This window comes from Meles meles, chromosome X (assembly GCF_922984935.1).
Source record: "Meles meles chromosome X, mMelMel3.1 paternal haplotype, whole genome shotgun sequence".
NCBI lineage: Eukaryota > Metazoa > Chordata > Mammalia > Carnivora > Mustelidae > Meles > Meles meles.
In genome coordinates this window covers 6,852,816-6,865,247 of record NC_060087.1, presented here as the reverse complement: position 1 = coordinate 6,865,247, position 12,432 = coordinate 6,852,816, and the positions used below count along the sequence as shown (strand labels likewise).

Here is a 12,432-nt window from a genome sequence, read left to right as displayed (position 1 = left end):
GCTACAGCTGACAGCGGCCCGGAGAAGTCCCTCTGTCCGTGTGTTCAAGCCCGGCAGAAGGCAGCGGACGACAGCGCTGCTCTCCATGGCTTGTGCGGGTCAGGAGCAGCCCTCCCAGGAAGAAACCGCTTTATCCCTCAACCGCCCTTCCAACAGCTCTGACACGAGGTTCAGTTCTAGACGCAGACCCCTTTCTGCAAGCAAGCATCTTCCACATGCTGGAGAATCATCATTAAATCACCCAGCAGACGAAAAAAATGAGGGTTCCCCTTAACTCTTGCCTGTGACTCTAACTTTCCGTCCCTTTAATCATCTTTGCGGCTTCCCGCTGAGCCCTCTCGGAACCCGTCCTCATCTAATTGCAGAATTCAAGACTGGAAGAGTCTGAGCCCTGCTAAGCACGGAAAGGGCCTTGTATTTGCGAACAGCACTGAGAGGCAGAGTCTCATTTACGGGAAATTTGCACATGGGTCACACACGGCCCCATGTGTCCGAACGTGATGGGGAAGGGCGCCGCATGTCCTACGTGGGGCTAACCGCTCCCTGACGAGGACACTGGCTGCGGTTTGGCAGTCCAGAGATGGCTGGAAAACAACAAACCATTTTCAGCTTCACGGGAGCGGTTGCTGCAATTTTTTTAAAAGATTTTATTTTTTTTTTAAATACTTTACTTATTTGACAGAGAGAGATCACAAGTAGGCAGAGAGGCAGGCAGAGAGAGAGAGGGGAGGATGCAGGCTCCCCGCTGAACAGAGAGCCCGATGCAGGGCTCGATCCCAGGACCCTGGGATCATGACTCGAGCTGAAGGCAGAGGCTTTAACCCACTGAGCCACGCAGGTGCCCCAAAAGATTTTATTATTTAAGAAAGAGGGTGAGAGGACACAAGCAGGGGGAAGGGGCAGAAGGAGAAGCAGACTCTGCTGAGCGGAAGTCCTGATGCGGGACTCGATCCCAGGACCCTGAGATCACAACCTGAGCCAAAAGCAGATGCTTAACCAATTGAGTCACCCAGGTGCCCCAGTTGCTACAATTTTAACATGATGTGTAAGAAAAGCCCTTATTTGCCCCATCTACTGTTCTTATTCAAACCAACTTGGCTCTACCGAACTATAATCTTTGCTCCTAATTCCCCTGAAAACGAAACCAGCATGAGACAGTCACTAGCTAAATGCTGAAGTTATATTTTATATTCAAAAAGGGCCACATAATTCCGCAAATACAGGTCACACATTTCTCCAGCAGGATACAGGGACTCTTCTATTTCCATAGATCTAGAAAACAGCCTTTCTGATTGCTTAGAGTGAAACACTCCTTGCCTTTCCACAAACCACATAAACAGCAGCTTCTACACTATTATCAGTCTGGCTAAAAGCACACACGTACCATTTACACGGCGTGTTGCCTCTTTAGACATTCCCAACATCGCTTCTAAGAGCCCGCTCCGTCGGCAAGCTTAGATTCTGCACTAACCGGCTGATGACAATTACTGCTTCCCACTTGATTACAGTAATGGGTTTCAGCGAAATTAGTGAGCTGTGTCATAGCAGGTGCGCCCGGGGCCGCACAACAGGGAATGGGTCCGGCAACATCACTTTAGTCTTTAAATTTCAGCTTTTGCTTAAAAGATTTTAGGGGCTGAATAAATTCTTCAAGGCTGCTGATTACATTATTTTAAAAACAAACCCAACCCTGCTCATACAGCTTAAAACCAACCTTGTTATTTAGAAGGCAATATTTATGCCCAAAGGCACCTAACTGTTAAGCCACAAGACGTGAGCACAGGCTGAGCACAGACGTTGGGTCTAAAATATAAACGCAGTTACAGCTTTGGGGGAGGGGAATCCGTTCAAGCAAGAAGCTAAGGTAAGAGGATACGGCTTACCCAAACTGATTTTTATAGAGCCTTTGATGAAGGTATTTCAAAGATACTGGAAAGGCTATTCAACATCACAAAAAGATTTTAGAAATTGAAAGGGAGCCTCAGAAATCCTGAACCGAGGGCAGGGATAAGCAAAGGGTCATCTGGTGAGGGCTTGCTCCCAGTAGGGCACGGCCAGTCCTACCCCGGCTAGTCCCACCGGTGAACTTGTTGAACGCCCTGGGAGATGGGAACGCGGGAAAGTCATCAAGCAACCATACAAGCCATGTCGTGGGCCCCATTCCGCCATGAAACGCTGGGATGGGGAGATCACAGCAGCAGGCGGGCTGCACGGGATGGCCCTGGCCCCGGCCTGCACACAGGGTGGGGGGCTCTGCTGGTCCCTGTCCTGCCGCCTCCGTGCGCCAGTGGGACTCCAGCCCGAGGAGGTCCCCAAGGCTCGCTGTCCTTCTTCCTAGGTCTCCATGTGGCTCACACCCAGGCCTTTCTCTCGGGAATCCTACCTCCCATCTCCCTTTCCATGCAGGCATCCCCAGGCTGCGGGGCCGGCAGACTTGCTTCTCCGGGCCACCATCCCGGGCACCCCGCAATCGGGCATCACCCGCTTGCTCCTCTCCCAACTCGACAGCCTGCCCCTTGGCCGGGCCGCCCTGCGGGCCTCTGAGTAGTGGGGTGGGACCTAACGCCACCAGCCAAGCGAAGGGCTTGTGCGGTGCCCCGGGAGGCAGATGGGGCAAAGAACTCACCCTCGACGTCGGGAAGCCCGCCGGAAAGCCTGTCTCCGAGAGCAGCTTGCCAGGGCCAGTCCGGGCTCCCCCGCCTCCGTCCTTCCCAGCTTCACCTGACAATTCCCTAAAAAGGCAGTGGCGGCCATGGGCCACCTAGCAGGGACGGGCCCCAGAGGCCACGTGCAACTGTGGCTGTTACTTTCCAGCCAAGCGGGTCTCTCCTTAGACATCGTTCCTCACGGTGGGACCTGGGGACCGGCAGCAGCAGCAGCGTGAACCAGGAGCTCCGCAAAATGCAGAGTCTCCTCGAGTAGGCTCGAGAAAGTATAAGAGCCTCAGCTTAAAGCCCTCTGACCTTGGCACTCTCTAACCTCTTTGGGAATTCAGGGGGGACAAAGGCAACCCCTGGCCTCTTAGTACAGCCTGAACTTCCCTCCCTCTACTCACTTATTGCGAGAATCAGCTCCCGCCTCTGCGCAAATCCAATGAGGCGCTCGGAGTCCCTGGAGACCACCACGGGGAAGCCGTTGTAGTCGGTCTCCTTGATGAGCGTCTCCACATCCTCCACGGTCATGCTGTCCTGGGTGAGCACGGACAGAGGCGGCTCGCCCCGCCGTGGCCGCATGACGTCGGTAGCCAGTGTGCGGTGGGTGAACTCGTCCTTCACGTCCAGAAACGGGTATCCGTTCAAGTGGATATGAGCCTCATAGATGCCTTCTTTCCCAAAGGCATCGGCCACCCATTTGCTGGTCACGGCTGCTGCCATCAAGGGCACAATGTACTCTAGACCACCCGTTAATTCGAACATGATGACCACCAATGACACCGTCATCCGGGTAACTCCACCTGCAACCAAAGACAAAATACAATTCTGAAACTCAACTCCAGACCCTCAGGAGGGCATGAACTGTGGAAACGGACAAGCTGCCCCTAAAGCCTCCAGACACCTGTTCCAAAGCCACGGTCCGGCATGTTGCCCGGGGCAGACCTCTGGAACGCCGGCCAGGCTCTGGAGAACACAGCCCGACCTCAGGGGGCTGTAAGTCACAGCTGCTCGGGGGGCTCTTCGGTGAGAAGACAACTGGGCTGTCTCTTCACCCAAGACCACGAGCCTGACTCATGGCACAACTGCCCCTGGTTGAAAACCAGTATTCTAGAAGTATTCTAGAAGGCGCGGCCGCAACATGGTGGAGACTACGTCCTCACCCAGGCCCTGAATGACTGAATGGAGAGAAGCTCCCAACCACCCCCACTACACGAACACACGCACGTGTGCACACGCACACACAGGGTCGAGTCTCATTATTCATGGCAGCCATGATCTACCAAGTGGCCACAGATCCTGAAGGAGCAAATGCTGAATCACTGTCCTGGGGAAAACGCAAGGTTGGGTTTCTGTGAGCTTCTGCTAGCACCCTTTTGGTCGACCAACCAATACAGAACCTTATTTCCTGTGTATTTCTATTTAAAGACACGTTACTTAATACACATAGATGATTCACGAACACTGAACGCACGGCCCACAGACGGAAACTCCTGTGTGAGAAGACTCCCGTGACCCACATATTTTCTCCGTAAGACACATCGCAGCCTTCTTGTGCGTACGATGCCCAGACAGACTGTGTTTAGCAGTATGGCTGGGGGCCATTTAAAACAACAAAATCATTCGCAAAATGCAAAACACATGGCAGTAGATAGACCACGGAAAGGCCACGTGTGTAGAGTATCCGAGCTGTGACAAGAGGGCGGGCCTCCCCACCCCGTTCACCCGGAGCTGGGAGCACACACGCTAGACACCTCGCACTGTCCGCCGCTCTTGCGTGTGTCCAAGGATGACACAGCAAACGCACCCCAAGTGTTGACTTAGGGGTCACAGGTTTTAGCAAGGAGGCCAATTCCCAAATGTGGGCTCCGCGAATAATGAGAACTGACTGCGTATCGCGAGCAAGCTACAAGCTCCGGTGTGTTAAGCCACTGAGATTTAGGGCCTTACATGTGACAGCGACACAACCCGGCCTGTCCTGGGAAAGCCGACACTCGAGGCCATGTCCTCCCTCTCCCTGGTGCCCTAACCCAGAGTGGCTGCGGCTGGTGGCGGCGCTTGGCCCAGGTCCCCTTCCCTTGCACCCCAGCCGGGGCTGTACCTAGGCAGGCTGCCGCTCCCACCATGGCATAAAGTCCGGGGGTGACGCAGTCTGCTCCGGGCCTGCACCAGTTCCTGAAGACGATCCAGTCGTGGTGACGGTAAGCCAGCTGCTCCACGCCGATTCCCACCATCCTGCCGGCCATGGCTCCCACCGCCATGCTGGGGATGAAGAGGCCTGAGGGGATCTCCGGGGGCGCACAGGGAAGGGAATATGAGGGAAGGAGGCAGCAGCCCCGCTTCCCACTCCCGGTGATCAATCCCCCCCTCCACGGGCTCGCGCCCCGCTGGTCTTCAGAGGGGGCACAACGCTTCTGAACGGAGCGTCAGCGGTGTGGACCAAATGGGACAAGTGGCTTAACCCATCTGGTCAGTCCTAGCTACTGTGACTCGGACAGAAGGCGACTTCAAAACCGGGCCTGCTTCTCCCGTCGGGGATTAAAGGAGGATGACCCCCTGCAAACACTCACCCTCCTCTCTCCCTGTGCATTATTCACACGAGCTTTTCCCACTAAACGTAAAGCCGCAGCAGGGGAACGGAAACGGAAGGTGTGCGACTGTTCACGGCTCACACCAAGCAGCCCGGTACGGCTGCCCAGCACCTTCGGAAGCTTTGCACGGGCTACGGTCCCCGTGAGGACACAGTGGGGCCACACCTGTCAGAGAGACCGGGGCCGTCCCCCCTTCCTAACAAAGTACTTTCCCAGAAGGATTCTGAGTATGTTCAAGCCGGTGAAAGGCAGCAAAAAACCGGACCGTGTAAACGGCAAGATCTTGGGGGCAGCGCGCTTCCCATTTTGCTGCATGGAAACGCGTTTTTACTTCTCTAGGGATCGGACGTGGGCCGGAGAGCGCGCCAGACCGTCTGTGTTCATGGAGACTGCACGGGATCGCCGACCCCGCCTGGCAGTGGCCCAGGACAGTCATGGACCTGAGGCTACGAGTGGATTTGTAACCCAGTTCCAGGCAAGTCTGGATCCTCGAGGATGATTTCTAGACTTTGGGATGGTCCTCTGAGTGGCCCCCCAATTCCTAGTCATTTAACTCCCTATAACCACAAAGCAGACCCCTCCCGGCGGGCACCCGAAGAGGCTGCTGGCGTCTCTCGGACACACAAACAATCCCTGTGCTGGGAGACAACGAAGGGGAGACAGCTGGCTGTTTAATGAAGTCCACCCATCCTCGCCCCTAAAGCAAAAATTCAGGTGTGTGTTTGACCATTACCCACTCGAGTACACAGCTGCTTAGCCTTTTTAAAATGAAACAAATCATGAAAGTCCCGCACAGAAAGCAAGAGTAGCGGAACACTACAGGGGTTCCTCGGGGTTCGAAATGTTCTGCTTCAGCTCCTGAGTGCTCATGACACAGCGTGCATTTTACGGAAATTCCTGAAGCTATGCACCGCCCCAGATGAATGACAGACTCTGAGCCCTCGCTTCCTCACTAGTACAGTGATTACCGTCTGGTTCCCAGGCGCGCTGTTTATCAAAAGCATTGCATCTTTGTGATTAAAAAGAATGTCAAGTGCCCAGCGTGAGAAAAGGGTCGGTAAAGGTCAGTCTCCCGCCCCCTCTCCCTTTTCTCCGGACAAGGAGGGTGCCATTACCCGAAGGAGAGGAACTGCCCCCGCACCCCTGCCCTGCCCCTCCGTCCCCTTCACTGACCTTCATGCCAAAGGTAAAGATGGTGATGACGATCTTGAAGACCAGCGCCAGGGCCAGCTGCCACATGGCCGTGTAGACCCCGACGCCGGCCGGCCGGTCCGGGATGTCATCCACAGGCCGGGTCATGTTGGGGTCGTTGATGTAGTCACAGAGCTGGGAAGACTCGAGGGCCCCACAGTCATTGAACAGCTCGGATATGAGCTCGCTCGTGCTCCGGCGCGTGTAGGGGTTGGGGTAGGCGATGATGGCAGTGATGGCGGTCACCACGATGACCTCCAGCACCGGGTACTTCCCCAGCCTGGTGGTTTTGCGCCGCCGGCACCAGGCGATGTTGCAGCGGATGAAGAGGGTCCCCCACAAGCCGCCGAAGACCCCGAGCAGGATGAAGGGGAAGAGCTCAGCCATGTACCAGGGCGTGTGATATTCCACGTAGAAGAGGACAAGGCGGCTGTTCCCGAAAGGATTGATGGATCGCAGCGTGAAGGCTGCCACCAGGGCCGCGAAAAAGGACCTCCACAAGGTCTTCAGGGGGAAGTAGTAACTGACCTGGGGCGAACAAGGAGGACACGAGGCTGGCTGAAGGAAGAGCTGCCCTGAGCTCCCAGCCCCTGATCGGCAGCTGCCCCAGTGGCGCTTAGTGGGACGGTCGCACTCAGACCAAAGATGGGCGGAACCGACTTCCCTGGGCTAGGGTTCATTACCACCAAGATGCAACAACGAAGACATTTAAAGGATTCTGTGTCTTAAAGTGGAGCAAACACTACCCCAGATGTGTTTGAGCTCTTGTAAAAGAAATGGGAATAGTTCGTTCTAATTCTGTTTATGTCACAAAGACCCTCCCAAAAGCGAATAAACCTCTGGATTTGATTCTACAGAATAAAATGGAATCGGTCAGGGTAGGAAAACCCTGGCTTGGTGAATGTATTTGCATGTCACATGACTTAAGAATTTTTTTTTAACGTTATTAAATGCTAGGGGTTAAAAAGAAATATTTTGTGAGCTTTGAAATAGTCAAAAGCAATATTTTGTGACATGTGAAAATTATATAAGATGCACACTCCAGCATCCACAAAGAAAGTTTTTTTTTTTAAAGATTTTATTTATTTGTCAGAGAGAGAGAGGGAGAGAGGGACCACAGGCAGACAGAGTGGCAGGCAGAGTCAGGGAGAAGCAGGCTCCCCGCTGAGCAAGGAGCCCCATGTGGGATTCGATCCCAGGACGCTGGGATCATGACCTGAGCCGAAGGCAGCTGCTTAACCAACTGAGCCACCCAGGCGTCCCCACAAAGAAAGTTTTATTGAAATGCAGCCAGAGGGGTGCCTGGGTGGCTCAGTCGTTAAGTGTCTGCCTTCGGCACAGGTCATGGTCCCGGGGTCCTGGGACAGAGTCCCGAGTCAGGCTCCTTGCTCAGCGGGGAGTCTGCTTCTCCCTCTCGCTCTGCCCCTCCCCCTGCCCATGCTTGCTCTCTCTCTGTCAAATAAATAAATAAAAATCTTTTTAAAAATTTTTAAAAAGCAATGCAGCCATGCCCGCTCATGTGAGTGTTGTGTGTGGAGGCTTTCCTGCTGCAACCACAAAGCTGAGTGGTTCCAACCGAGACCGGAAAACCCACAGAGCCCAGAATATTTACTCTCTGGCCCTTTGCAGAGAACGTTCACTGATCCCTGGAATAGATCCATCTGGGTTGCCAAAAACAGAAATGCCTCATTACGATGGTTAGGAGAAAGAGACTGCAAACTTCCAAAATAATAATAATAATAATAATAATAATTACATTGGCGATTTTTAAAATAATACTTGAAAACATATTTAACAGTGAAAATCGCGGCTTCTTAACGAGCGGCAGGAATCTTGTCACTACCCTTCGGATGCAGTCCTCAGAGGGCTGGAGATGGAGGCCTCCCTCTTGCTAGCCATCCTCAGCCCCCCCGAACTGCAGATCCGTCCCCCACCCACGGCCCCTTCTCACCTCCTCAAGACTGAAGAGCACACCCCCGATCGGAGCCCCGAAGGCCACGGAGACTCCGGCGGCGGCAGCGGCGGAGAGCACCTGCAGGACAAAGAGCTCCGTGTGAGGCCCCAGCCCTGCCGTGCAGACCCGCGTGAGCAGGTGAGCCGGGATGGGGCTTCCTGAAGAGGCCATCACCCCGGCCGGGAGTGCAACCTGCTCACCTCGCGCCTCTTGCCCTCGTTCTTGCTGTACTTGGAGAAAAGGCTGCTGAAGAAGTTGCCACAGCAGCAAGCCACGTGCACCAGCGGCCCTTCCTTCCCCAGGCTCAGGCCGGAGGACACCACCAGCACCAGGGTGACGGTCTTGATCAGCAGGGTCCACTTCCCCAAGTAGCCCCTGATGATGAAGCCGCTCAAAATGGTCTTTATCTGCAAGAGGATGGAGAACGGGGGCGAGTGAGCCGCTTGGATGCCGCAGCGAGGAAAGGAACTGATCCACCAGCGCTTGACTTGCTTGATCATACAGAGAAGCTACTTTAGTTTTGAACTTGACTGTAATTCTATATTAACAGAATTTATGATAACATACTATATGAACGGTAACTTGAAACCATTTGATGCATAGCGAACCTTAAGAATTTCTAAAGGCAGGGGGGCGCCTAGCCAGCTCAGTCTGCTAAGTGTCTGACTCTTGGTTTCAGCTCAGGTCCTGATCTCAGGGTCACAGGATCGAGCCTTGCGTCAGGCTCCTGAATGGAGTACCTTCATCTCCAGCATTATTGATAGAGCTCTGTTTCTTAATTCACGGAGAAAGACCAAGCGAGGGAGTGTGCAAACACACGTTTCCAAAGAACGCAATGAGCTCCTTCCTATAAAGCACCAGTGAGGTCTTCTAGCTAGACAGTCGGACAGTGTTTCCTGAACTAGCCCCTAACCAATGGCAGACTAGCGGGTCTTTAACTAGGGGTAGCAGGCTTATTTGAGCCGGAGCTCAGGGGATCTCAGATCTCTTTATTTAAGGGATGTTTTATTATGCCTGCCACAGTCCTGCCCTTTTGTGTTGCCTTGGATAAAATTATCTATAATTTTTTTGTCAGTTAGTTAATGTGGATTTGGACCCTAGGGTACAGTTGAGAGTGTAATACCATTTAGAAGATCACAAGCATCTAAATTACCTGAGCCTCTGCCAGCCATGACGCGCGGTGAAATGAACAATGTAACAGGTATTTGGTAATTCGCTATAATGATTTTATGAAATTGTCATGATCACATTAGGGACTAAAGAAAGCAAATTCATGGCCAGTAAATGCCAAAACCTAATCACTTGATTCATATGAATCAACAGAGACTGAATCAGGCAGAGCTTTCGTGGGATGTACTGGGGTGGTTTTCTAACCCGCCGGTGTTCAAGGTAAAAACCTTCCTGGTAAGTAAGTATTTGCGAGAGCACTTGCTTTTTTTTTTTTTTTTTTTTAGTATTTTATTTATTCATTTGACAGAGAGAGAGGTCACAAGTAGGCAGAGAGGCAGGCAGAGAGAGAGGGAGAAACAGGCTCCCCACTGAGCAGAGAGCCTGATGCGGGGCTCGATCCCAGGACCCTGAGATCATGACCTGAGCCGAAGGCAGAGGCTTAAACCACTGAGCCACCCAGGCGCCCCGAGCACTTGCTTTTTGTAATGAACTGCAACTTCAAAGTCAGTTTTAAGAGGATGTGATTTCTTACAGAGTCAACAGTGATTCTACCAACAAAGCAGACAGCGACGGGAGGAAGGACACCCTTGCCTACTTCTAACTCCCCAGTCTGAGGACACTTTTCAGTATGCTTCATAGAGCTTAAACGAGAGCACTTGTTACACAAAAATCAGTGTTCTCTCAATCTGCATTTTTACCAGTGTTTCCAAAGGAATGTCCATTCTAGGCGATCAAAATGTTTCCGAAGCAAAGGCTGGGGAGGACGAGCAATGGGTAAATGTTGCCGAAGGGCACCCGGGCCTAAGTGGGCTCTGACGCTGCGTGTGCCAGGAGGGAGAACGGGGCTATATCTCAATCTGAGTGAAGTCCGTTTACAGAGCTAGCTGGGTTCCGACTAGGAGGCTCTTTTTACGCATGAAACATTTATTTATATTTCCTTTTTACCCTGCCCCTTTCCTCTGAGAGCCGGACCCAAGATTAGGGATTGCAAGCTCTCCTATAATAGTGAGAATTCTGCTACTGCTGAGTCATAGTAGCCAAAACTAAATTATAAGACCTCCACTGGGTTCCTGGAGGAATAATTCTAAGAGATTATTGTGGGGGCACCTGGGTGGCTCCGTTGGTGAAGCGTCTGCCTTTGTCTCAGGTTATGATCCCAGGGTCCTGAGTTCGAGTCCCAGCATTGGGCTCTCTGCTCAGCAGGGAGCCTGCTTCTCCCTCTGCCCCTACCCCCTCACCCCAACTCATGCGCGCACGCTCTCTCTCTCAAATAAATAAAGTCTGTAAAAAAAGATTATTGCGAACTCTTTCACAAATTGAGAAACGAATCTGTTACATGTGATGTGTAGTTAGAAGTGTATTAAAGAAACCAGCACCATGTGCCCACCAGCACACCGGAGAGAAGACTGGGTACCCAGGAAAGCCCTATATTGGCTTCCTGGGTGGATCCTTCCTCCTCCCCCAGCCCAATCATTTCCTTGCCTGCTTTTACACATTTAGCACACAAGCGTGTCAGTAAACAGTGTGTGCTTTCACCGCGGCTGTGTGTGGACTTCGTATAAACAGAATCATACTCTACATAATTCTGCCTGCTGCTTTCCTGAGTTTCACGCACACCAGCGTGTGCCTTGTACGTCCACCATATAGGGATCGTCACGCTTTTTAACTCTTTTTGAGTTCAGCTGTCACAAATACATGCCCTCTTTGGACAAAGACCAAGTCCAGGGAGCCCCTCACAGACAGAGCTCACGTCCAAGCCCCCGTCTGTCTACAAGATCCCAAGCTGAGCCAGGTATCTCTGCTTGTTGGAACGGGGAGATGGCATGGCCCATCACCCCTTTTATTATTGCTTTAAACTCTCCAATTCCCCATCGACCACCTGCTCATTCTGGAAAGGCAGTTTGGGTCCCAGAGAGCCTACGGTCAGGCAGTGGGATTGTCAGACAGATCGCCCAATGCCAGTCTGCGCTTTTTAGTGTCCGGGGGCCTCAGCTCCAAGACACCAAATACAACATAGTCCGTTCTGCCGTAACGCTGGTTTTGCAAACACAAATTTGTTTCAGTGTGACTTGTGCACTGGGGAAGAACTAGAACATAATGCAAATTTCGCGTCTGTTTTTGCCCAATTTCATCTGGGAGAAACATGAAATGCACGTGGAAAATGGCCCCAGCCAAACAGAGCAGGACAGGAAGGCACTAAACGCACACAGCATGGGCCTCCAACGGCCACCAGTTCACACGTGCACTAGAGAGTCTATGTTTCTTAACCATTTCACACGTGTAAGGTGGGCTACTGGGGTTTTCTTTTAAGATTTTATTAATGCATTTGTCAGAGAGAGAGCGCGCGAGAGCGTACGCGCACAAGCAGTGGGAAGGACAGGCAGAGGCAGAAGCAGACTCCCCACTAAGTGCAGAGCGGGACTCGATCCCAGGACTCCGGGATCGGGACCTGAGCCGAAGGCAGAGGCTTAAAGACTGAGCCAGGTCCCTGGGCTACTGGTTTTCTAGGTTCCTGTCTCTTTCACAGGCGTCACTGATGGACATTGCTGAGGGTTGTGCTCCTGCTGCTGTCCGGCCCAGCAGCGCGGTGGTTTTGCCCGTGCGATGCTGCACGCCCCGGGGACCCGTGGGAACTCCTGGGCTGCGCGGGAGCAGAAGGGACTCACCAAGGCGACAGGATGCTGGGGCGGCCTTGCTCTTCCAGTTCCTGCAGCAATAGGTTAATGCAAACCAACGCAAAGTCGGCCTGACATATTCTTTTTTTCTCTCTCTCTTTCCTGAACAGGACATCGTTGGGCTTTTCTTTTGACAATTGTTCAAGGACTCCTGCCCTTTCTAGGAACAGCGGATGCGCTGGCAAGGACCACCGAAGAGG

The 12,432-nt window shown here is 52.7% G+C and overlaps 1 protein-coding gene across 6 annotated transcripts in view; it reads right to left on the bottom strand.

Moving 5' to 3' along the window:
• The window catches only part of CLCN4 (chloride voltage-gated channel 4), a 62,009-nt gene that overhangs the window by 14,766 nt on the left and 34,811 nt on the right, over nt 1-12,432 (bottom strand). For all 6 annotated transcript variants that reach the window (XR_006816842.1, XM_045995057.1, XM_045995058.1 and 3 more), the window contains 5 exons: nt 8,588-8,794; nt 8,385-8,465; nt 6,416-6,961; nt 4,753-4,939; nt 3,056-3,454 (listed from right to left, as the gene is read on the bottom strand). Coding sequence is in view for 5 of the 6 variants with exons in the window: in XM_045995057.1 (XP_045851013.1) it covers nt 3,056-3,454; nt 4,753-4,939; nt 6,416-6,961; nt 8,385-8,465; nt 8,588-8,794 (1,420 nt within the window). In the remaining variant the exon portion in view is untranslated. The remainder of the gene's footprint in view (nt 1-3,055; nt 3,455-4,752; nt 4,940-6,415; nt 6,962-8,384; nt 8,466-8,587; nt 8,795-12,432) is intronic.